Below are 22,609 nucleotides of genomic sequence, written 5' to 3' on the forward strand. Positions count from 1 at the left end.
GGACTGGCAAAATGAAAATGATTTGGTATCTTGATGGTGTGAGATCAATGTTTTTTATTGTGCTTGGCCATATAGGACTTGCAAAAGCAGAGATCCCACAATAGTGAAATCTTAAGGTATTATGAAGTTGGATTCTGTCCACCAGAGGGCAGTGGACACGTGGAGCTTGTAGATATCTCTGCAGTTGCTCTTGAGACCCAGAACAGCATAGAGGCGCTCAGCAGCCAGAGGTTATAAATCGTTGAAGCGTTTTGTATTACATGAACCTTTATGAAGTGTGTTGAAAGTTCATATACCATTCATATTATATTACAAATATGAATTAGAATAGAACTATGGTGGTAGGCCTATTTGATTCATTCTGTTATTTAGCATCTCTGCAGGGTTTCTTGTATACAAACAGTTCCATAATAAATAGATTTTGTAGATCAAGTGGTAACATGTCCAGTGGAGGATGGCTCAAGTACTGTGAAGGCATCCACAACAATCCACTTTTTATCAACAGGATTTACATGCATGACACGTCCAAAAAGACATGTTTCAAAGTTTAACAATACACCTAACAAAATGTATCGCTCCAACTGTCATTTTCTTATACATCCGACAGGCAGTTACATCAAACACATCGTGAACGTAAGTTATATCAATTTATTATCAACACTGTACATCAAGAACAATTCATTTTAAGCTTCAGTAAGACTAGTGCATTTAGAGCTTGACATGGGATGTTCTTACACACACTATAACACAACACTGACATATATGACGATACTGACTCAGGTTTCAATAACAAAAAGAACTAATCACACTTGTATTAGAATCCCATGTCCTTTTGTAACATTGATCAAATCAATATGTCACCGACATGCAGTCTGTACTTAAATTACTACATTGACTATTGACTTGTCAACTCATTATTGGTATCAATGTTGACTTTTCCTACACCCATTAATCCCCTGTTTTTGATTCAAGTCAACACTATAAATATCATACATAGGTTTGCATGCTGGATAAGCAATGTTTGTTGCATATTTCATGAAAAAGTGAACAAAATCACCTGGATACATTATTTGATTCAAGTTATATTTTACTAACCTATTATGAGCAATGATACAGTTTGGAAAATACATATGCCTCAGCATTCTAAAACTGACAGGATTGTGTGTGGAGAGCTCTCAAAAGGTTGTCTATTACAGTGTTTAACAAAACGTCACATAAACAATTACAAAATCAGTAACAAATCTCTCTTATCAGACCAAGAGACAAATGCCCGTAAGTGGAGAAAAAAAACCCTCCTTCTTCATCATCTCTCCCACAGTGGAGAGGGACTGGAGTAGGCGGGGCCAGAGGGATCATCGATGACTGGCACAAAACTCTGAAGGACAGGAACAAGACATCAATACCCCGATTAATACAATTATTAGCCGTCACTTGGCTCTAAACCACGTTCAAGGGATTTGACATAGTGTCTGTCTAAGATACAGATACTAATAGTAAACATGACAACTCTGCTGTCAATCCTCAAACTCACAGTGTAATCTTGCCAGTGTAGGTAAGAGGCTACAGGGTCTCCACAGCGTCTCTGCAGGGAGCAGGAGGATGAGGGAGGGGCGTGGGCGTAGGTGGCCACCTCCCCATCTAGCTGCATCTCCTCGAACGGCGGCAGGCGGCGGCGGAGGAGGGCCGCGGCGGAGCTCAGAGCACCGGCCTTCTGCACGACACCTTCAATTACACAGTGGACAGAATGGTGTCACAACTACAGCCAAATACCAAAAGTAACTTTCAATAAAACGTGTAAAAAAAAAAAATTATGTTATGTTTGCATACAGACCGTTACAGTTTAGGTTTTCTGCTCTACCTCTACGTTGGTTGCTTTGCCCAGCGGGGAGAGAAGCGCTGGGCGTGTCTGGCCCTGGAGGGCTGTCTGGACAGACAGAGGGAAGCTGCTGACTCGCCGCTGCGCTGGTGCCCTGCTCTGGTGCCGAACGCAGCAGCAGCTTGCCAGTCGAGAAGAAAATAACCGATTCTCTGTGCGGGGCCTGGAATAAAGGCTGTCCCACGTCTCCGCTCCTCTCTGCCTCTCCGTCTTCAAGGCTCCGGCTCTGCCCAGCCAAGGGCTGCGATTGGGAGGATTCAGTCTGTGAGAGAAGAGGCCAAACATTTACCATCCTGGAACATCTTGGATATAATTTGCTTAAGAAAGGATGGATGTATAGATATATACAGTATATACACCACACAGTGTGAAATGGACATGACTACAAGTCTTACAGTACAGGTCTGCTGTGGAGGTTGGTCTGCTCCTGTGTCCTGGTCCCTGATTTCTTCCTCCGCCTGCTCTTCCTGCTCTTGGTCGGTCTCTTTAAACAGCCTCTGAACAACCTCCTGCAGACGACATCATTGATCAAATGGTGAAAAACTATTAAAAAAAGACTTGTACCAGGAAGAAGTTACTACTTAATGCGATTCATCCCAGAACCCCCCCCTCCTCACCACTACATTTTCAATGTTCATGAGCAACTGTGGCTTTAATGTTAAGTTTACCCAGACATGGAGAGTAGAAGAGGACACTGTTGTCACCCTCTCCTCCTCCCGCCCGTCTCCTTACCTCCTTGTCCTTTGTGTGGCCCTGGAGGCCCCTGAGGCTGGGAGGGCCGGCGCGGGGGGTCCGGTGCGCAGACATAAGCTTCCTCTGAAACACAATGTCTCATGTCATATGAAGCCACGCGGGGGGGGGGGGGGGGATTAGGGGCGGTGGTACCTGCGTTACATACTGTACTGACCATAGACATAGACTGATGCCTGGTGTCAGGAACACGCTGAGGGCTCCATTTCCTTGCTGGGGTCTGGTCGAGAGCCATCACTGAGCACACAGAAACATGGACCAACAAAGACATCTTTCATTAAAAGGTTCCATTTGTTGAGGCAGAGGAGATGGTTGAAGGGGTAGGGTAGTGCTGCTTACCCATAGGACCTGCTGCTGCCTCGGCACGGCTCTTTGTGACAGGTACTCTCTGAGCCTGGAAACACAGGTACTAGCATGTCTAGGATATAGATACTACGACTGTCCAGGATCTAGATACTGTGACTGATATACAGACGAGAAAACCGACGACGACACTGATATCGATGCACAAATTTATATGTAGCGACAGTTTTGTACATTTTTACCGTACCTATTTGTAGCAAAAATAAAATTGAATTATGAAATTATATACATAAAATGTTGTGTTTATTCAGAGGCTGCATTTAATTAAAGACTGAAGGTGCTATGACTGTCTAGCAGAAGTGGGTGGCAGGACAGATGTGGGTGGGCCAGTATCTGGAGAGATAAGGGTAACTTACTGTGTAGATGGAGGTGGCCCTGCCTGAGGGGCAGACAGACCTGCAGGGTGTGGCCCCCAGGGTTCCTCCAGCCTTCACCCCCTCGTTCTGCAGAATACTGCTCAAGGCGGCGGGGTCCGGGGAGAACTGCACTGCTCTGGACGGACCTATGGGAGAACAAGAGGCCCATGCTGCCAGTCAAAACAACACTTATAGACAAATACAGTAGCTTGAAAAAGTATTCGGCCCCCTTCACTGTTTGCACATTTGACATAAACAAAGACATCTTTCATTAAAAGGTTCCATTTGTTGAGGCAGAGGAGATGGTTGAAGGGGTAGGGTAGTGCTGCTTACCCATAGGACCTGCTGCTGCCTCGGCACGGCTCTTTGTGACAGGTACTCTCTGAGCCTGGAAACACAGGTACTAGCATGAATGGACAAAGTACAGTAGAGAGGTGTACTTCACTGATCCCCTGGGGGGGAAGGGTTAAAGCTGCATTGTAAGGCACAGCACGAAATATACATAATCGAAAATATACTAAGTAACAGGATCTTATAAAAACTGCAACTTACAGTATATCACTTCAATAAGAAAGTGGTTAACATGCAGAGGTTTTTGGCCTGCTAGATAGTGCAAAACACGCCAAAGGTGTGCAACACATTCGTGTCCGAAAATTGTCCGTAAGCAAGTCCAAGTCTACCGAATGGCTCTAGATACTATGACTATCTAAGATATAGACACAATGACGGTTTAACATATAGATACTATGACTGTCTAGCAGAAGTGGGTGGCAGGACAGATGTGGGTGGGCCAGTATCTGGAGAGATAAGGGTAACTTACTGTGTAGATGGAGGTGGCCCTGCCTGAGGGGCAGACAGACCTGCAGGGTGTGGCCCCCAGGGTTCCTCCAGCCTTCACCCCCTCGTTCTGCAGAATACTGCTCAAGGCGGCGGGGTCCGGGGAGAACTGCACTGCTCTGGACGGACCTATGGGAGAACAAGAGGCCCATGCTGCCAGTCAAAACAACACTTATAGACAAATACAGTAGCTTGAGAAAGTATTCGGACCCCTTCCCTTCGAGCGCATTTGACAGTGTTGTAGATTTAACTGCTTAACTATACAGTATATCCACACATTATTTTGTATACAGAAAAAAAGAGTGTCTGCAGACAAAGTTCCAGGCCAGGACTAACCTGCGGAGGGCTTGTTCTTCTGTCGACTCTTCATCACGGACACTCTCTGTGGCTGGAAGGAAGGAAAATAAAAACTAACTTAAACTGATACCACCAGCTTGGTATTGAAAACATGTTGCATTGTACAGTATACCTTCAAAAATGTGTCATCAATTTATCTCTCAATTTCTTAGTAAACTAAAGTGCAGGTGTTCCATGTAGTTACGGAATGATAGATTATTACGGAATGATATGGTCACTGTAACCAGAAACTAGGTCGGCGTTCAAACAAAAACACATTTGAAAACAAATATCTATTTCCACCTAAACCAATTTCAGGGCACTGTAAAACAATCATTTTAGCTGCCTCACCAAGAAGTTCCAGGCTTGAGAGGAGCCCGAAGGCTGGGGAGTACCTTGGGCTCCCCCTTCAGACACTCGTTCATTCTGGAGGATCCTGTTTTTGGCTCTAGGGTCAGGACAAAACATCTCTCCACTCCCTGGAAGAACACAGTCAACATCAGCAGCAATAGATCAATCGAAAAGAATCATTGAGATATCAGGAATGATAGAGAATGATACGCCTGCCCAGAGAATCCTTCGGTTCACTCACCTGCTGTCCCACTCAACACCTGGACACTGGTAGCTGACTGCAGAGACTGGTTATCATGCAGGGTCTTGGGGAGTTCTTTGAGGCTGAGCATGTTCAAATGTTTCAAGCAGGACTCTGAGGTAAAGGCTGGCTGAGCGGAGGCAGTGGCACAATTCAGAACTTTGCTTTGACCAGATAAAGCAGTAGGCAAACCCACTGACGTGGGGTCAAAAGTACTTGGAGCCTGGCAATGCCCGGGGTGTCCTGCTCCAGTTACTGTACAGTTTGCGGAAAATGTTTGAGGTTGAGACTCAGAGATATGAGCACTGGTTGTCTGGTGTTTCAAAGGCCCCTTTCTTCCATTGCATAACCCCTTATTGGACTGTGACAACACGGATGGTCTTGTTTTTTGTGCAGCCAAATGCTGGCCAGGAGTTACATGTGGAGAACGCTCAACTCTTGACTTGGATTGAAGTCTTTGAGTTGCTGAAACAATCCCTGGTGGATATGTATGAGCTGTGGTGCTGGAGTTTACAGGCAGGGTGGGTTGAAGACCTGCTCTTGAGATAGGATGAATTGCTGGCCTTTGATTTTCTACCATTCTGTGAGCCTTAGGATGGGAGAAGTTGAATGGGACAGGCTTGGTACATTGCTTCTTCGTCTTAGCTTTACCCTACGCAAGGCAGAGGACAAAAAACACATTAGAAATCCACTAGTTAAGGTATTGTTAAAGCTGGTTATTGTTGTACAATAGTACATTAATTTGTACAGTCAGTAAGGGAAGTTCACAGATGAAGAACACAGATGCACTTACTGAAAGGGGATTTTCCTCCCATCTCCTGTGGGATTGAGTGAAGTCAGTGGGTGCTTGGAGTTTCAGGGACTTGGCAAGCACAGGCAGTCTGCTTATACCAGGTCTTCCAGGTGCTTTTTCAGCACCAGCTGGGTCCTTGTTCTCAATACCTTGTTTGGTAGGGTGAGGCACCGATAGGTATTTAGAAGACGTTGGGTCTCCAGTCATTTTGTTAAACTCGTTCTGCATTCTGTAAAAACCACATGAGGACGCTTTGGATTTTAGAGCTCTTGTAAAAACAATGACTTACATTACACGTTATTAATTTAGTAGACACGTTAGTCCAAAATGATGCACAAAGTGCATATAGAGAGTAAAGGAAAAGATCAAGGATCAGAAGTGAATAGAGCCAACAGTATTTTGGTGGTCTGACTGCAAGAATGGTCTGTATCTTCTAGCCACATCCCAGCTGCCAGGCACAATGCACTTTATTCAGAAGGCAGTTGCAGTTGATAAATAAGATGGCAACTCAACAGACAGTGTAATAATACAATCTATCAATTCTGTGAGTCCTACATACCTTGAATGATCATTCTGAATTTTGTTCCGACTTTGCTGGCGAAGTACTGGGGAAGAATCCATTGTAATGCACTTAAAGTCGACGGAGGTTATGTAAATGAGGAGACATAAGAAATATCAATTAAACACACGGTGTTAATAGTGGACAGCACACATGATGCACATAACTATAGCCATTTAGAAAGCTGAGTTTGCAAGTTGAGGATTGGCTATCACTCTATGCTACACATTTTCACAGGGTAGAACCAGTGTAAATTTGCTTTTACGGTGACTAGGTAGCTACAAATCATCTAAGTTAGGGAGCTTGCTAGAAAATAAAATTACTGGAACTTACCACTGACGAGCTAGCTAGTTAGCTAGCACATGATATGGAAAGAAAATATAGATGTAAAACTAGCAAACTAAGCATGACAAAGCAACAAACATGCAAAAGTGAAAGTTGCGTGCCTCTGCAAACCTTTATTTGAATGAATCGTAACGTAATCGGTATTTGTCTTGCGTTAAATACATAGATGAAAATCCCTTAATTGTTTGTTGGCTGCTGCACAGGACAGATGAAACCCTGAAAACTTCCTGAAAACACCGAAGTTTGTAAAAAGCGCGCCTTTCTATTGGTTGACATCAGAAGCTGATTTGGCCAATAGTGGCTCGGTATTACAGGAAGTATTACTTAAGCCAATTGACGACAGGCATACGTAAACAACTCCATGGAAACGACGCTATAAAGCATTACCACGTGACTCATGTTTTGGGGAATTTACCATAGATATATATATAAAGACTATATATATATCTATGGAATTTACCCCCTCGGTTAAATAGGATAGTACATTAAAAAAAAATCTAGTTTATTTTTTACATACAGTTGTACAACAGGTAAAAAATAAATAATGATTGCATTGTCCAAACTGCACAGTTGAAGCAAAGATGATAAATAAAATAATATTGTTTTTAAATTAAAAAATAAACTACATTAATTTAAGATAAAGTTGAATAAATTATCGATAGAAAACGGTTTTTAGATCTGATGAAAATGCTCACACCCAAACACGCTTGAATTCACCTCTATTTCTTACCAGCAGGTGGTGTTAAGACTGGCTGGTGGCAGTCATGTCTTTACCGCTAGGTGTTGTGTGGTTGTGACAGCGGGGCCACGTATGAGAAGAGAGGAAGGAGACACATAGAGGAGGAAAACAGAAAGTTATGCTGCTGCAGAAATGGACCTGCGCTCAGAGTTACTGAAGTCTATTTGGTATGGTTTTACAGCCCTGGATTTAGAGAAGAGCGGTAAAGTGTCAAAGTCTCAGCTCAAGGTGAGTCGAGAACTGTTTTCAGGTAAACTATATCGATTGGCCAGTGCTTTTGGGGTGTCGGCTTTATCATTTATCATTTCCGACCTAAAGCATCATGTGGAGTTAAATTATTTAGTCCAGAAATATAAAATTACACATTTATTTTCTAAAGAAACTGGTCTGGATGGGTTAGAGCTACCATAGCTCGTGTGAAATAACTCACAAACATATATCTTGTAGATTTTATATTAATGATCTTATCTTTTATTTCCTGTTTGATAAAAGGCTAGGCACATGCTCTGTAGCACGATGTACTGACTGCTGTAGTACTTTAAACTCGGTGATGCAGTAATTTCCTTCGGAGAATAAACCACTGTTGATATTGAAAAGGCATGCACAATGTCCACTTTTGTGTGCCAGAAGTGTGAGGAACAGTGCAACAGTTTGCCCTCAGTCTAGATATGAATGGGAGCCCTCATCACAAAGTTTCATCCAGACTGGGCCCGTGATATAACATCTTGCAGTGCAATGGGTACTCAGACACTGAACTAGAACCAGAGCATAGCTGTTGAATAAAATATTCAATCCCATTGTATGGGGCCATGTATGTTCTCAAAGGCCACTATTATTACATTGCAACAAAAGAAAAGTGCTGTGGAAGATGGGCTTACAATGTGGTTCTACAACAAGGACTTTACATTAACAGCATGCTCCATGTAAGGTGAGTGTTCTATTGAGGAATTGTGTATTATTATCTTAATTTAAAAAAATGGGCCTTAAACTGATCTTAGACTGTAGCTACCAGTTGTGGAGACATTTCACTCTCCCACTCCCACCCGACTGTATCCAGTCCCTCATTCTCACCATGTGCTCCTGCCTGGCTACCAGCAGCATCACGTAGCCAGGCTCATCCCAGGTAGACTACTGGGGTCTGGAGGAACGTGGTGGTCCAGAGACAGTGCTGTCACTCACATAGAAACAGACATAGTGTACCATGTTTCACATTCACTTATTTTTAAACAAAGACACAGAAAATAGAGTAGAGAAGAGGAATGGAACGACAGGATGTGGTGATGTTTCTGAAGAAAGGGGGCCGGGTGCAGGGGTTGTTCACCAAATATCCGACACGTCTACTTTAAATTTTTCTATTTCCGTCCCCATCCTCGTATTTGTAGATATTAATCAATCTGTACAGTGTAGCTGAGGGCAGTCTGAAAGATGAATCATTAATCTAGCAACCTTTAACCTTTAACCAGAAAGGGCTTTCTTGCTTTGGCTGGATCATCGGTGGCTGCAAAAAATATAAACCTCACATAATGATCCAATGTTTGTCTTTACCAGAAAGCTGAAGTGTAAACGATTTGAGCTTTTATGTTTCACTGCCTACAAAGATAAAATCATTCCTTATTTGATTGTATGGTGTAGGTTTGGCTGAAATGACACTCCAAAAATGCCCTAGCAATTTATTTAGAAAAAATATTAGTTATGAGCTTGCTTATGCTTGAAACACGTACATTTGGCTGCCAGTACAGTAAGAATAGTCACTTAATTTACTAGGAAAAAGTCCAACTAGATTTGAAATCTAAACATAAGATTATCACACTCAGTTAGACATACAGATTTTGCAGTATCAGTGTCAGTACACTAGTTAATAACGATGCAGTATTCTTCACTTGCAGTTCTGTTGTTTTGCTGCATCTCATATGTTGTGTGTCTCCAGGTCCTGTCCCATAACCTGTGTACCGTCCTGTGTATCCCTCATGATCCTGTGGCACTGGAGGAACACTTCAGGGATGATGATGATGGTCCAGTCTCCAGCCAGGGCTACATGCCTTACCTCAACAAATATATCCTGGACAAGGTGATGCTCATGCACACACACACACACACACACAAATAAAGAGTTATTTTAGATGGGGTCATATAATTTTTGTTTCTATCTATATTCTTCCTTTCAGGTAGAAGACGGTTGTTTTAAGAAGGAGAATGTTGACGAGCTTTGCTGGACTCTCACTGCAAAGAAGAACTACCGTCCAGACAGGAGCAGCAGCAGTGTGCTGCCAGAGAAAGATGCATTCCGTCTCTGGTGTCTCTTCAACTTCTTGTCTGAAGACAAGTACCCGCTGGTTATGGTGCCCGATGAAGTAAGTTCCTCCTTTAAAACGTTGCTTTAAATGCTACATGACCGTCAACAACAGTATCTCCCTCCAAGGAGGAGTTGGTTTCCCAAACGTTCTACAGATACTCCGGTTTACACAAATTTGAACAAAATTCAGAATGATCATTTTACACATAAAATGTTCCACGGTTCACATTTTCTGTACCCTTTAAACTTGAATAAGGAAACTGTTGAGGGCAAACTTTCAGAGACCTGTGACAGTGTGGGTTTATTTCCTGCCAAGTGTTTCCTGTAGTCTCTTTTTCAATCTTGTACTTAGCAGAGCTATAGACCTACAAAGACCAGCCACAACTCTCAGAGCAGGTCCAGATGGAAAGATGTAACAAGTTATGACAACAACCTCAAGTGGTCATGATAATAGGTTTATTTGTATATTTGATCGAATGAGACACGTTGTACCAAGCAAAGACAAAACATCCTTACCATCAACATGTGGGAGTCAGGTGGCTGAGTGGTTAGGGAATCGGGCTAGTAATCAAAAGGTTGCTGGTTCGATTTACGGCTGTGCAAAATGACGTTGTGACCTTGGGCAAGGCACTTCACCCTACTTGCCTCGGGGGAATGTCCCTGTACCTACTGTAAGTCGCTCTGGATAAGAGCGTCTGCTAAATGACTAAATGTAAATGTAAACATATCAATCATCCTCATCCTTTGCACTCGTCACTGTTATTCCTTAATATGTAGCCTTCTTAACGTTCTCTACTCTGCTAAGGTGGAATACCTACTGAAGAAGACATGCATGGCCATGAGCATTGATCTCAACTGTGTGGAGCTGGAAGACTTCATCACCCAGGAGTCAGTGCAGCAGAGTGGCTTCACTGTTTGGGTTTTTCTGGAGATGATGAATTCTGGGAAGATAACCAGAGCTGTAGACAAGGAAATAACCAGCATGGCTATTGAAGAGGTCTACCGGGAAATAGTTGGCGATGTCCTCAAAGAGGTATAGTCCCTTAAAACAAACAATAATTCTACATAACATCCCTTTTTACTGTTCCGTATCAAAGTCAGTGTTTATTTGGAACTATTCCATTTCTATTCGACCAGGTCAGGTCTCAAGAGGGCCGCGTCTTGTGTCTAAGAACCCTGACCCTGTCTTAGTGATTGTGTGTGTTGATTGTGTCAACCCCCAGGGCTACCTGTGGAAGAAGGGCCAACTAAGGAGGAACTGGAAGGAGCGTTGGTTCACCCTGTGGCCCAGTCACCTGGCCTACTACACCGGGGAGGATCGCAAGGACTGTCAGGGCAACATAGCCCTGGACGCAAACTGCTGCGTGGAGGTACACGCAGGACAAGTAGGGCAAGCTGGGGTTTAAATATAACGTGTCCACAAGCATAGTCATTCTTATTGACTATGTTGGTGTTCTTACAAATATTGACACATACATACAGTGAAGATACATTGAGTTCATTTCTGTGCTGTTTGTCAGGTGCTGCCAGACCGAGATGGGAAGAGGTGTATGTTTTGTTTGAAAACCCTCTCCAAGAGCTACGAGATGAGCGCCTCCGACACCAAGCAGAGGCAGGAGTGGACGGCAGGTGTGTGTGTCTCCGATTCGGGTTTGATCAAAGTCAGCAAGCTGTCACATCCACATCAATGAGCTCACTTAGCGGCAACATTAAAGAGCTTTCAGTCGCAGCAATCCCACAGACCGCAACATGCCGACCGGTGCGGTATTCGCACGCAGGTGAAGGTTGTCTGGCTCCTCCAAGCAGGGGCGTTTCTTGCCGTGATGGTTACAAAAGTGCATTGTCAATTTTGTGGCAAATCCAGCTGAATGACCCCTCCCCACACGTCCCCCCAACAGCCATTCAGACGGCCATCCGGCTCCAAGTGGAGGGCAAGTCTTCGCTCCACAAGGACCTGAAGATAAAGCGTCGGGAGCAGAGGGAGCAGCGGGAGAAGCGTCTGCTGGCCAAGGAGGAGGAGGGTGAGCGTCTGCGCGCCCTGCAGGAGGAGCGTGAGCACAAGCTGGCCGAGCTGGAGCTGCTGAAGGAGGCCCAGCGGCAGGCGCAGGCCCTGCTGGAGCAGGACGAGCAGAGGAGACGCCAGCAGCACCAGCAGCTGCAGCAGGCCCTGGAGGTGCAGCTCCGCGAGGCCGAGGAGGTGAGGGGGGGTGCTGGGGGGTGGAGGTGTTGGGGTGGGTGGAGGTGTTGGGGGGAGGTGGAGGGGGGTGGGGGGGGGTGGAGGGGGTGTGGAGGTGGAGTGGGGTGGAGGGGGGGTGGGAGTGGGGTGGAGAGGTAAGGGACAGATAGCAGCAGCGTGACACAAAGGGGATGGAGAGAGGACGGAAAGAAGCTGCAAAGGAGGAGGAAGAAGCTGAAAGGTTGAGGGAAGTTGTAGGGGGTACAGAAAGCACAACAGCAGCAGAAAGTGGGTCTGAGGTTGAGACTGGTGGGCTGAGTGCAGAAGAAGAGCGTGCTTGGCGCCTGGTTTGACCTGGAGCAGGGCACATATGTGCATCTACTGTGCGTGTATGTGGAACCGGAGCGGGACCTCTGATGTTTGGCGGGTGTGGTCCCTTAGGCGCGGGCCAGCATGCAGGTGGAGATGGCTCTGAAGGAGGAGGAGGCGGAGAGGCAGAGGAAAAGGATTCAGGAGCTGGAGGAGTTGCAGAAACGTCTGGAGGAGGCGTTGCAGCAGGAGATCAAGGCCCGTCTCGACGAGGAGGCCCACCGCTACGCTCAGGCTGGGTAGGCGGCTTCACTGAGGCTCTTTCACACACACACACACACACACACACACACACTCGAGCACATGTGCAGTATACACACCTACATTGCACGGATGATTACACAACACTCAGCTACCTCTCAGTATTATCATGTTCATCTAGGTCACGTACAGATAAAATGTACTACTTGCACTTGTGAGTTTAGATTTGATTAAGTTTTATAAATTTCAGCCGAGGGTATGTGTAACAGAAGTTGGTCGCTTGCAGTTAAAGGAGTTCATGCTACACTAGGTTCCTGAGGAAGTTTAGTTTTTTTCACAGAGGAAGTTGTCTGGGACTGTAACACTCCAAATGTGTGTCAACATGCTCATGCCCTGCACAGCCACTGTCCTTTTACGAAAGGTGTCAAGCGTGCACTAAATGAGAACTTCAAATGCTAAGCATTAAAGGTGTCATTTACAGATTTTATAGGGTATTTCACACTGTTCCTAATGATTTTATAGGGTATTTCACACTTAGCATTTGAAGGATTTTATAGGGTATTTCACACTGTTCCTTAAGGTCTCCAAATAGGGTATGTAACATTGGTTGGGCTGAAAATGGCCCGGGTGCTGTTCTATGCGCCCTAATGCACCCTTTTAAATAGCCATGGAATAAAACGAGAGGTTTTCTCTCTTTTATGGTATGCTCATGAATATATCGATGAGCTGCACGCTGATTGGTTGGTTTACAACGAGTGAAGCTGCGGAGCAAAGACGCAACACAGCCACTGAAACATCGAAGGTGGAAACTTGAAATAGAAACGTACAAATAAATCTATTGTGTCTACGGTAAACAACACTGTTTTTAACAGATTGACTAGATATCATTTGAAATGATAACGTTAGTTGTTTCCACGTCTGTTGTCGAAGCAAGTAACGTTACAGCTTAGCAACCAAACTATCGTGATTCAACTCAGCTTCAGTTAGCTCTAGGCTAGCTATCTTACTGGAAAATAGAATAAAAAATAACCTGTCAAAGCTCTGGACAAACATGCATCGTGAATTGTAGATTTACATGACAACTCGGGATTTATTCGAATGAAACACAGTCAGGAACATTACATAACGTTAGCCCCATTGCCAATAAGCAAAATCATTACACATTCTACCTATGCTAGATACAGGCAGGATACTTAGCATTGCTAAAAACTGTTAGTGACAAAATCGTACTAAAGGTTGTGGTTGTGATGAACATCAGCAGTTTCAAATTGTGAGATTTTCATAGGAAAGAGGTGTCAATGGGGGGTCAGGTGGCTGAGCGGTGAGGGAATCAGGCTAGTAATCCGAAGGTTGCCAGTTCGATTCCCTGTCATGCCAACTGACGTTGTGTCCTTGGGCAAGGCACTTCACCCTACTTGCCTCGGGGGAATGTCCCTGTACTTACTGTAAGTCGCTCTGGATAAGAGCGTCTGCTAAATGACTAAATGTAAATGTCAATGGACTTTGAGGTTCACAGTATTTTACCTACCGAACTGTATAACAAGGTACACTCGGTTTTGCAGTGAATGACTCCTTTAAGCTGGTTTGGCGGGCACCTCGCTCACTAACTAGCTCAGGCTAAGCTTCATATGGTGGAGATGCCACAGTCACGCTTTGCACGAGCATGAATATAAAACCAGTTCCTTACTGTGTGTGCACTCCTCCTGCAGTTTACTGGCAGAGGAGGAGGATAAGATGAAGGCCCTGATGGCCCTCCAGGAGGAGCAGGAGGACTACATCCTGAAGACCCAGAGGGAGAAGCAGGAGCTCAGGCAGGAGATGGAGACCAAGTCCCGGGATCTGGACGAGGCCCAAAGACAGCTGGAGGAGGTCCGCGCCAACCGGCACCGGGTGGACCAGGATGTGGTGGTGAGCATCCACACACACCTTTACCTTACCTAACTCATAGTAGATACTGACATGGGGAACACACATGAATTGAAATACATCTTAATTCATTTTTGCATGTTTTCTTTTTGCTACAAGTGACTGTACAGTGATAATGTGAATGTTATTAGTATAAAGCGACCCAAGCTTTTAGCGTAATTCAATAAAACACTTTTACATGCTCAAACTCAAAGTATTTGTCCTCGTTTTATTGTGTTGTTAGTAGTGATAGAGTAGCATGCAGAGAATATAACTTAATGACTAATGATTGCTGATCAGGAGCTTGTGTTGTCTCTACACAGGCTGCCCAAAGGAAGCTTCGGCAAGCCAGCACCAATGTCAAGCATTGGAATGTTCAAATGAACAGGCTGATGCGTCCCATTGGACCAGGAGGTATCGAACACACCTTCTAGCATTTTGATGATTTTGAACTATATGGCCACACCCACTATCTATAGTTACACCCACTATATATGGGTGCATATGCTCCTGGATGATATTTCACCTAGAGGTGGTTATGGTTAGCATTCATCTACAGTGTGGCTAGAGTTGTTGTACAGAAGTGTCTCTTTCTCTGTGGGTTCAGGGAATAGTTTTCACGCCATGTCAATAGACTCAATTCCTGTAATGTAATATCAAGTTCTAATGTGCTGCAGTTTTCAGTATTAATAATATAGAAGTTTGGCAACAGCAAATCAGCTTGGTACAATCTCACTTCCTGTGTTGTTATTTCCCATCCGTACCGACTCAAAGAGAAGAGGCCTTCAGGTGGGGGCTCCTTCTCCAGTTTCCAGATCCCCACACAGAGAGACCCCGGCCTGCGCCTCAGACAGAGGTCCGATGACGAGAGCAAGGAGAACGTGGACAGCAGCGCCGCGTGCGAAGGGGAGCGCCGTCTTTCCCAGGCCTCAAACGGAGACATGGAGACCTTGTGAGAACATGACCCCATGAGGAGAACAACACCAGTGGTGTGTTACTTTGGGGGGGTTCCTGAGGAAAGGGGTGGCAAAGATCTTGGGAAAGTGTTAATACAACTCAAATTGGTTGTGTGGGCTTGAGTATTGGTTGTGAAGGACTGCAGATAAAGATATGATAGCAAACATGTCTTCTGCAGTTTCAAATTGACTGGCAAAGACAGTTCATTCCCCTACTCGAACCCCCACTGACTCCATGTTGTCATGAAGAACCTGTGCAGCAGCAAACAATACTAACACCCTAACAATACACAAATACAGAGATGGTCGTACAACATTTTTATCTTAAACGTGTTCTATGATACTACGAGACTAATACCGTTTTTTTCAATCTTACAAGAAAATAATTTGAAGAAAACTGTTCTGGCTCAGTGGTTTGAGTTTGTTTACTTTTCAAATGTCCTTTTATTTGAAAAGCTTTTTAACTGAGTGCAAGGAATTGGATGGACTCAATGAAAAAAATGCCTAACAGTGTGTTTCCCTTTGAATCTGAATATCTATAACAATATGGTATGGGAGGGAAAGGATGTATTAAAAACTACAGCTTCAGTTTCAACTGTGTGTGAACACAAAGCAAGATTAGGATAGTTATAGAAGATGAGTTTTTAACACATTTTCTTGGTAATAATATGATGTGTTATATTTACAGAATTAAATATACTGTACCATAAATACAATAAAATATATAAAGCCAAACCCAAAAATATGAATTTGCTCATAATGACATTTGATAATTGGAGTTTTTAATTACAAAACAATTCAAGTTATTCAAACCACTAGAACCCTGAGTAATACCTTCCATGGCACTGTCATACATAAACCTCTATTGTCTGAAAGCTGTATATTATGCAGATATGACATCCTCGATCTTTAAGGTAATCTTAGAGGGCCACCTTTTGGCTCTCTAGTGTAGGTGACGGTGTATGGATGACTTGTGTGCACTCACATATACACATCATTTACACAAAGAAATTGGGTAATTGGGTGTGCTCAAGCCTTCGGCGAGAGCACAACCTTTGTTCTCTCACATATATATTATTATTGGGTGTGCTTTGCCTTCGGCAACGGCACAACCTTTGTTCTCTCACATATATATTATTATTGGGTGTGCTTTGCCTTCGGCAAGGGAACAACCTTTGTTCTCTCACATATATATTATTATTATTTTATTTATTTTTTGCCCCCCTAAAACTCAGTCAATATTTGGCCTACCTAGACAACCTAGGTGTCAAAAGTTTCGTCTTGGTAGCGATTGAGTTGCTTCTATTGGGATTTACGTTCCGTTGCATGGTTTAGGCTCAAGTTAAGTTTTTGTGGCGAAAAGTGAAGCTAACGGTGGCTAATTTGCTAGCCACAGTCACTGACGTTACTTACGTCACTAACGTCACGAAAACACACGTGACTACCTTTGGCAGAACATTCGTTTCGTATCTGTTCACTTGGGGGATAGCTAGGCTAACTATAGCTTTACTGCAAGGCAGCTGCAGAAACTCCACAAGCAAAGAGGCCAGGGTGATAACTATTTACTCATTTTACTTTGTGATATGACACACAATTGTGATGTGTAATGTACAATATAAGCTGATATTATTAAGGAAGTACATCTACTTTCGGAAACAGTAGTCTACTATTTCACTGAAGTATTAGCATCATGACACTATAGCCTGTGTTGCCCGGGCAACACATACTACAGTGGTCTATGATGTATCTGTTTTCAATCGTTAAAATAAACATTCCTCACATATACATTTTCGTTGTAGGATTTATTCTGACATTAGTAAACGATTTGTTGCTGAAATTACCATTACCTGTGGTTTCAAACCAGTGTAGCTCACTGCAACGCTGTAGCTTACGCGAGACACACTCCAAAATATCTACTGTACACAGCTGTTTAGGAAGTCAAACGGCGACAGAACATGTTCGGCACTCCCCTTACTTAAATCAAAAGTCTATCTAACTACTAACCTGAACTTCATTGCCACAGCCTAAACGTTGTCAATCAAGTTCATGAAAATAATTTCAGCCTAAACCGTACAACAGAACGTTAAATCCAATTCAACCGACGCAATCGCTACCAAGACGAACACAGCAGTAGTCTACTACTAGTACTGTACCGTAGTAGTACAATTTACCGGGGCAGCTTCTCCATACAGGGCTATATCGCATTTTGCGTTGTTACTGACAATGATCGCTACCAGTGAGCTTTTTATGAATGAGCGATTTTCCACTAAATAAATGTCAAGCTTATTTACGTTTTTGGGGGCATATTTTCAGTTAGCAGATGGTACTGTTTGAATCGCGATTCTATCTTCTGCCGGTAAAGTCGTAGAATAATCTTCAAAGGGGGTTCTTTATTAATGAATGAATGCAATATGACTAGGCTAAATGCCTGAAAATATCACGAGAAGGGAAAACTTAAAAGGACGTTTAAGTTATAGAGATTAGGTCAATTTTTACACCGGTCTGCCAAATGTATTCGTTTTGATTCAGCCTGTCAGCTGCCTCTTGCAGGGGAAATGAGAAGACATCATATTTCATTCTACACTTCACTCGTATTTTGAGTTGTAAATGAGCAGCAAAAAAAAGATGCTTTTAAATCTATGTAATCTTTATAAATAATAAGTAGGCCCGATGCATTTTTATATAAAATATACAGACCCCTGTGCAACCGATGCAAGCACACCCTACAATTTCCCCAGAAATTGTATCCTCTCTAGTTCCAAATATGTATTTTGTTATTCCTCAAACATGGATATAAATGCATAGCTTTGGATGAATTCTTGAATATGTATTTATTCATTATTAACCAGTGAGGTCACTATTCATTCAATGTAATTTAACATGATGTAACTGTTATTATTTTCAGTACTTGTTTTATGAATATTTGTGTGTTTGTATTGACAATAAATACGATTCAAGAGTACATTTTGAGCAAGTGATGGATTGATGTTATCTTCATACAATATAGGCTACTGCAAATTTAATTTTCTAAACCTTTTTAAATTATAAAATGGTTCTAGTCCAGGTAAACAATCGTGTGGTGTTATTTAAACTAGCAGTTATTTCTTTCTGGGTTTCAAACGCTTACAGTACAGCTTCTTTGGTCTTTGCACTTCCTGTTGCCGTTGTCATTTAAGAAACATGCAAATAGATGTCACATGCCCTAACGGCAACATTCATGTACAAAATAAGTAATGTCATATTTTATGTGTGTCTTCGAAGGAATTTACAACTCAATTTGAGCTTGACCGGTATATCGATTCTAATAACTAGTTTATTTGACCGAGGTGAAGTCAGTTTCATATTCGACATTCGTCTCACATTCAGAAGACGCTACTTTGCAGCGTCGAAATCTTCACTAATCTCAATATCTTTTTCAAATTTGTGTCAATAAATCTCAAATATACACCAGATTATTCTAATAATGTCTGGCCTACTTCCACTCCCTTTACTTTTTCAATAAAACTTTTTTTTAAATGATAGAAAATCGCTAATCTCTGAAAAAAGCATGAAATCCTTGCTAATCTCAATATATTTTTCAAATTTGTGTCAGAAAATCTCAAATATACACCAGATTATTCTAATAATGTCTGGCCTACTTCCACACCCTTTACTTTTTCAATAATGTTTTAAAAAAATGATAGAAAATCGCTAATCTCTGAAAATAGCATGAAATCCTTGCTAATCTCAATATCTTTTTCAAACTTGTGTCTAAAAATCTCAAATACACACCATATTATTCTAATAATGTCTGGCCTACTTCCACACCCTTTAATTTTTCAATAATGTTTAAAAGAAATGATAGAAAATCGCTAATCTCTGAAAATAGCATGAAATCCTCGCTAATCTCAATATATTTTTCAAACTTGTTTCAAAAAATCTCAAATACACACCATATTATTCTAATAATGTCTGGCCTACTTCCACACCCTTTACTTTTTCAATAATGTTTTTAAAAGAATGATAGAAAATCGCTAATCTCTGAAAATAGCATGAAATCTTCACTAATCTCAATAACTTTTCCAGACTTGTGTCTAAAAATCTCAAATATACACCAGGTTATTCTAATAATGTCTGGCCTACTTCCACACCCTTTACTTTTTCAATAATGTTTTTAAAAGAATGATAGAAAATCGCTAATCTCTGAAAATAGCATGAAATCTTCACTAATCTCAATAACTTTTCCAGACTTGTGTCTAAAAATCTCAAATATACACCAGATTATTCTAATAATGTCTGGCCTACTTCCACACCCTTTAATTTTTCAATTATGTTTTTAAAAGAATGATAGAAAATCGCTAATCTCTGAAAATAGCATGAAATCCTCGCTAATCTCAATATCTTTTTCAAACTTGTGTCAAAAAATCTCAAATATACACCATATTATTCTAATAATTTAATAATATGGTGAATGATATGTTCTAATCTCTTTTTGACACAAGTTTGAAAAAGATATTGAGATTAGCGAGGATTTCATGCTATTTTCATAGATTAACGATTAATTGGAATTGTATTCAAAACTTTATTGAAAAAATAAAGGGTGTGGAAGTAGGCCAGACATTATTAGAATAATCTGGTGACAGTTTGGTTTAAATATCCATAAAAATATTATAAAAGTAATCATTTTTCAAAATTGCATGGGTAATTTTCACCCGGTCCCTAACTCGACGCTGCAAAGTAGCGTTTTCCGAATGTGAGACGAATGTCGAATATGAAACTAACTTCACCTCGCTGTTAATTTGCGTGTATTACTGTGCTGTGTTTGAGACCGCCTTGGACCGGTAGTAGCGCTGTTGTCACAACCAGAGAATTTCTAATGTCCTGTCTAACATGACAGAGCCAGAGAATGTATAGGCTAATATCTGTCTAATATCCTTAAACAGTCTCTGACACAGATCATAATAGAGCATGATCCTAAGGATGAAGAAAAAGTGACTGACCTCAACTGGAATGGTTTGCCTCTTCTTGGAAATAGAGAAACCAGTTTATACTCACCCAAGTACTTGCATGTGTACAGTGTGTTGCATCAATGCATACATGCTTCTGAGTTGCTCCTGTACACTGAGCATATACTGTATACTCCTCTCTCAGGTCCCATCTTGGACACTACATCTGTTTTCCTCCAAAGACCACCTAAAGCAGCAGGTCATTCATTCCTGTGATACCTGAAATGTTGTCCCTCCCCCGTACGTAGTCGAGATCCTGGTGTTACTCTGACTGACATGAAACTGAAGCCATTCCAGGCACCACTGTAATCAAGATAGCCTACATGTAACTGTACCGTTCCTCTCCTTAAAAATCCACACCAGATACCCCTGCCATTTCTTCAAACGTGGACATTTAGGTAGCAAAAATGTGATGATTGTCATATATCCCAATTAGAAAGAATAGACTTATGTCTGTAGGTTTCATACCATTGGTGGCCACTTTCGTGGCTGGATAGTACATAACACTCGTGACAAAGTGGAACTTTTGTGCATCTTGGAATATGATACGATCTGGATTTCAAAATATGATGCTTGAACATACATTGGTCTCTGTAATACTTCTCATGTGTAGGAAAGTGGCAGGGCCTGAGGTTCCTAAACGCTGACTTTCCCCGACTGTAGTTTAAGAGAATATTTACAGTCATGACATTGGGCTATGTGCACATCACTGACAGCTTTACAAATTCACAATTTGATGCAATAATCTTCCAGCCACAATTTAAAAAAAATATGCACTTCTCCTGGGTGAGTAAAGTTGATTAATATCAAGTTATACAATTGGGAAAGCTATAACATAATACTTTGAGATGATTCATGATTTTAAGCTTGTAAAACTAAACATACCATGAACCTCTATCTGATAGAATTTAATGAAGAATGTCTCCACTGTGGATTCAAGCACATTCAAGGTTCATTTTCTGTGAACCAAACTTAAGGACTTTATCCTTTTCTAGATTTCAATTTTTTTTAGGCCAAGGCCCATGGGAACCCTGTTCAAATGATGATCTACTGTATGTAGACAGTTTGGTCAATACACACCGAGTAGGCCTAATTGTCTCCATGTCTCAATTAACTTTAAATAAGTGCAAGCGCACATGTTTAGCTCAATAGATTTTGATGAATGGTGTCACTAAAATAAATAAAAGTTAAAACAATCTTAAAAGAGACAATAGACTCAATTTTATGCATTTATTCATGTAGTTATTTCACTCTGATTCAAAGGCTCAAGGCTGGGTCAGCGATTTAATAGCCAAAAATACTCTAGATTTTGTGGTTAATTTCTTCTCCTTCACTTGTTCGTTTTTTTTGTACCATCCTTCCTTAAAAATGCCACAAAACTTTGAAAAGTGCATTTTCCTGAATTTCTTCAAAACTTCTCAAGTTATTTAACCCTGCCCCCCTCCCCCTAAAAACACCCATCTTTCAAGGCTTATGAGGTCACAAATTTGCAACGAGAAACCAACATTTTTTCCCCAAAGGTTTTATAACCATCCTGTTCACACACAAACAACCTTCTCCTTTTTACACAGCCAGAGAAGAACAAAAAAGATTAAACATAATAAACTCCCAAACCTTTTGTACAGAGAAATCAAACTAAATGGAGAAAATGTCTTTTATATTAGTCCATGTGTTTATCCTCTGCCTCCACTCAGGGTTGTCATTTTAATAGGGAAGGAAGAGGGGAGACGCACAAATATACCAGGTACAGTTGTGTGTGTCAACATGAGGCTCTGTGTGTAGTAGGCAATGTCAATCAGTCCGTCTGGCTTGCTGGTCTGACTCTTTTACATGGGATTAGAAACCAGTAAACCTAGGCCATTTGCGTCTATAATAGTGTAAGAGTGCGTGTGTGTGTGTGTCCTCAGTTTGAATCTGTCAAGAGTAGGCAAATCTAAATCGTGTGTGTGTGTGTGTGTGCGTGCGCGGCATTGGTTTAAGAGTCTCAGTGTCTAAGCCAGTCCGAATCCCTCGGAGCATTCCTGAATGGCCATCAGCAGCATGTGTCTCAGCTTCTCATAGCTCTCGTAGGCTGGGAGGTCCAGCTGGTTAAAGCTGCAAGAGACAAAGGAGGGAGAGAGGTGAGAGAAGGACAGACCCTCAGGAGACGCTAAACCTCCCCGGAGCCCATTCATGAAA

At 42.1% G+C, this 22,609-nt stretch overlaps 3 protein-coding genes across 3 annotated transcripts in view; 1 reads left to right on the top strand and 2 right to left on the bottom strand.

Moving 5' to 3' along the window:
• Positions 1–1,282: 1,282 nt before the first annotated feature.
• Positions 1,283–5,201, bottom strand: troap (trophinin associated protein). Its single transcript, XM_067238985.1, has 13 exons — positions 5,111–5,201; positions 4,870–4,997; positions 4,519–4,570; positions 4,166–4,311; positions 3,679–3,733; positions 3,346–3,491; positions 2,966–3,020; positions 2,784–2,863; positions 2,609–2,692; positions 2,272–2,385; positions 1,859–2,138; positions 1,532–1,722; positions 1,283–1,375 (listed from the first exon to the last, which is right to left on the bottom strand). The coding sequence occupies exons 1-13, from the start codon at positions 5,199–5,201 to the stop codon at positions 1,304–1,306; spliced, it is 1,494 nt and encodes a 497-aa protein (XP_067095086.1). The 3' UTR covers positions 1,283–1,303.
• A 2,452-nt stretch (positions 5,202–7,653) lies between these two features.
• Positions 7,654–16,431, top strand: LOC136945723 (differentially expressed in FDCP 6 homolog). The gene is made up of 11 exons (XM_067239716.1): positions 7,654–7,774; positions 9,474–9,614; positions 9,712–9,897; positions 10,645–10,872; positions 11,063–11,209; positions 11,360–11,468; positions 11,738–12,036; positions 12,457–12,623; positions 14,295–14,493; positions 14,814–14,904; positions 15,265–16,431. Exons 1-11 carry the CDS (start codon positions 7,679–7,681, stop codon positions 15,444–15,446), a joined length of 1,845 nt encoding a protein of 614 aa, XP_067095817.1. The 5' UTR covers positions 7,654–7,678; the 3' UTR covers positions 15,447–16,431.
• A 5,216-nt stretch (positions 16,432–21,647) lies between these two features.
• Positions 21,648–22,609, bottom strand: part of huwe1 (HECT, UBA and WWE domain containing E3 ubiquitin protein ligase 1) — a 38,661-nt gene continuing 37,699 nt past the window's right edge. The window contains exon 84 of the mRNA XM_067240699.1: positions 21,648–22,525. Within this exon, the coding sequence (XP_067096800.1) occupies positions 22,423–22,525 (103 nt within the window). The 3' untranslated portion in view covers positions 21,648–22,422. The remainder of the gene's footprint in view (positions 22,526–22,609) is intronic.

The sequence above is a fragment of the Osmerus mordax genome, chromosome 7 (assembly GCF_038355195.1).
Source record: "Osmerus mordax isolate fOsmMor3 chromosome 7, fOsmMor3.pri, whole genome shotgun sequence".
NCBI classification, from domain to species: Eukaryota; Metazoa; Chordata; class Actinopteri; order Osmeriformes; family Osmeridae; genus Osmerus; species Osmerus mordax.

Bases quoted from the DNA above. Each gene is read 5' to 3' on its own strand.
- troap (XM_067238985.1), bottom strand. From the start codon at position 5,201: ATGCTCAGCCTCAAAGAACTCCCCAAGACCCTGCATGATAACCAGTCT. The intron at 3,734-4,165 runs GTAAGTTACCCT...CTGTGTTTCCAG, and splicing joins GGGCCACCTCCATCTACACA to GCTCAGAGAGTACCTGTCAC. The intron at 2,139-2,271 runs GTAAGACTTGTA...CTTCTCTCACAG, and splicing joins CTCCACAGCAGACCTGTACT to ACTGAATCCTCCCAATCGCA.
- LOC136945723 (XM_067239716.1), top strand. From the start codon at position 7,679: ATGGACCTGCGCTCAGAGTTACTGAAGTCTATTTGGTATGGTTTTACA. The intron at 9,898-10,644 runs GTAAGTTCCTCC...TACTCTGCTAAG, and splicing joins TGGTTATGGTGCCCGATGAA to GTGGAATACCTACTGAAGAA. The intron at 12,037-12,456 runs GTGAGGGGGGGT...GTGGTCCCTTAG, and splicing joins AGCTCCGCGAGGCCGAGGAG to GCGCGGGCCAGCATGCAGGT.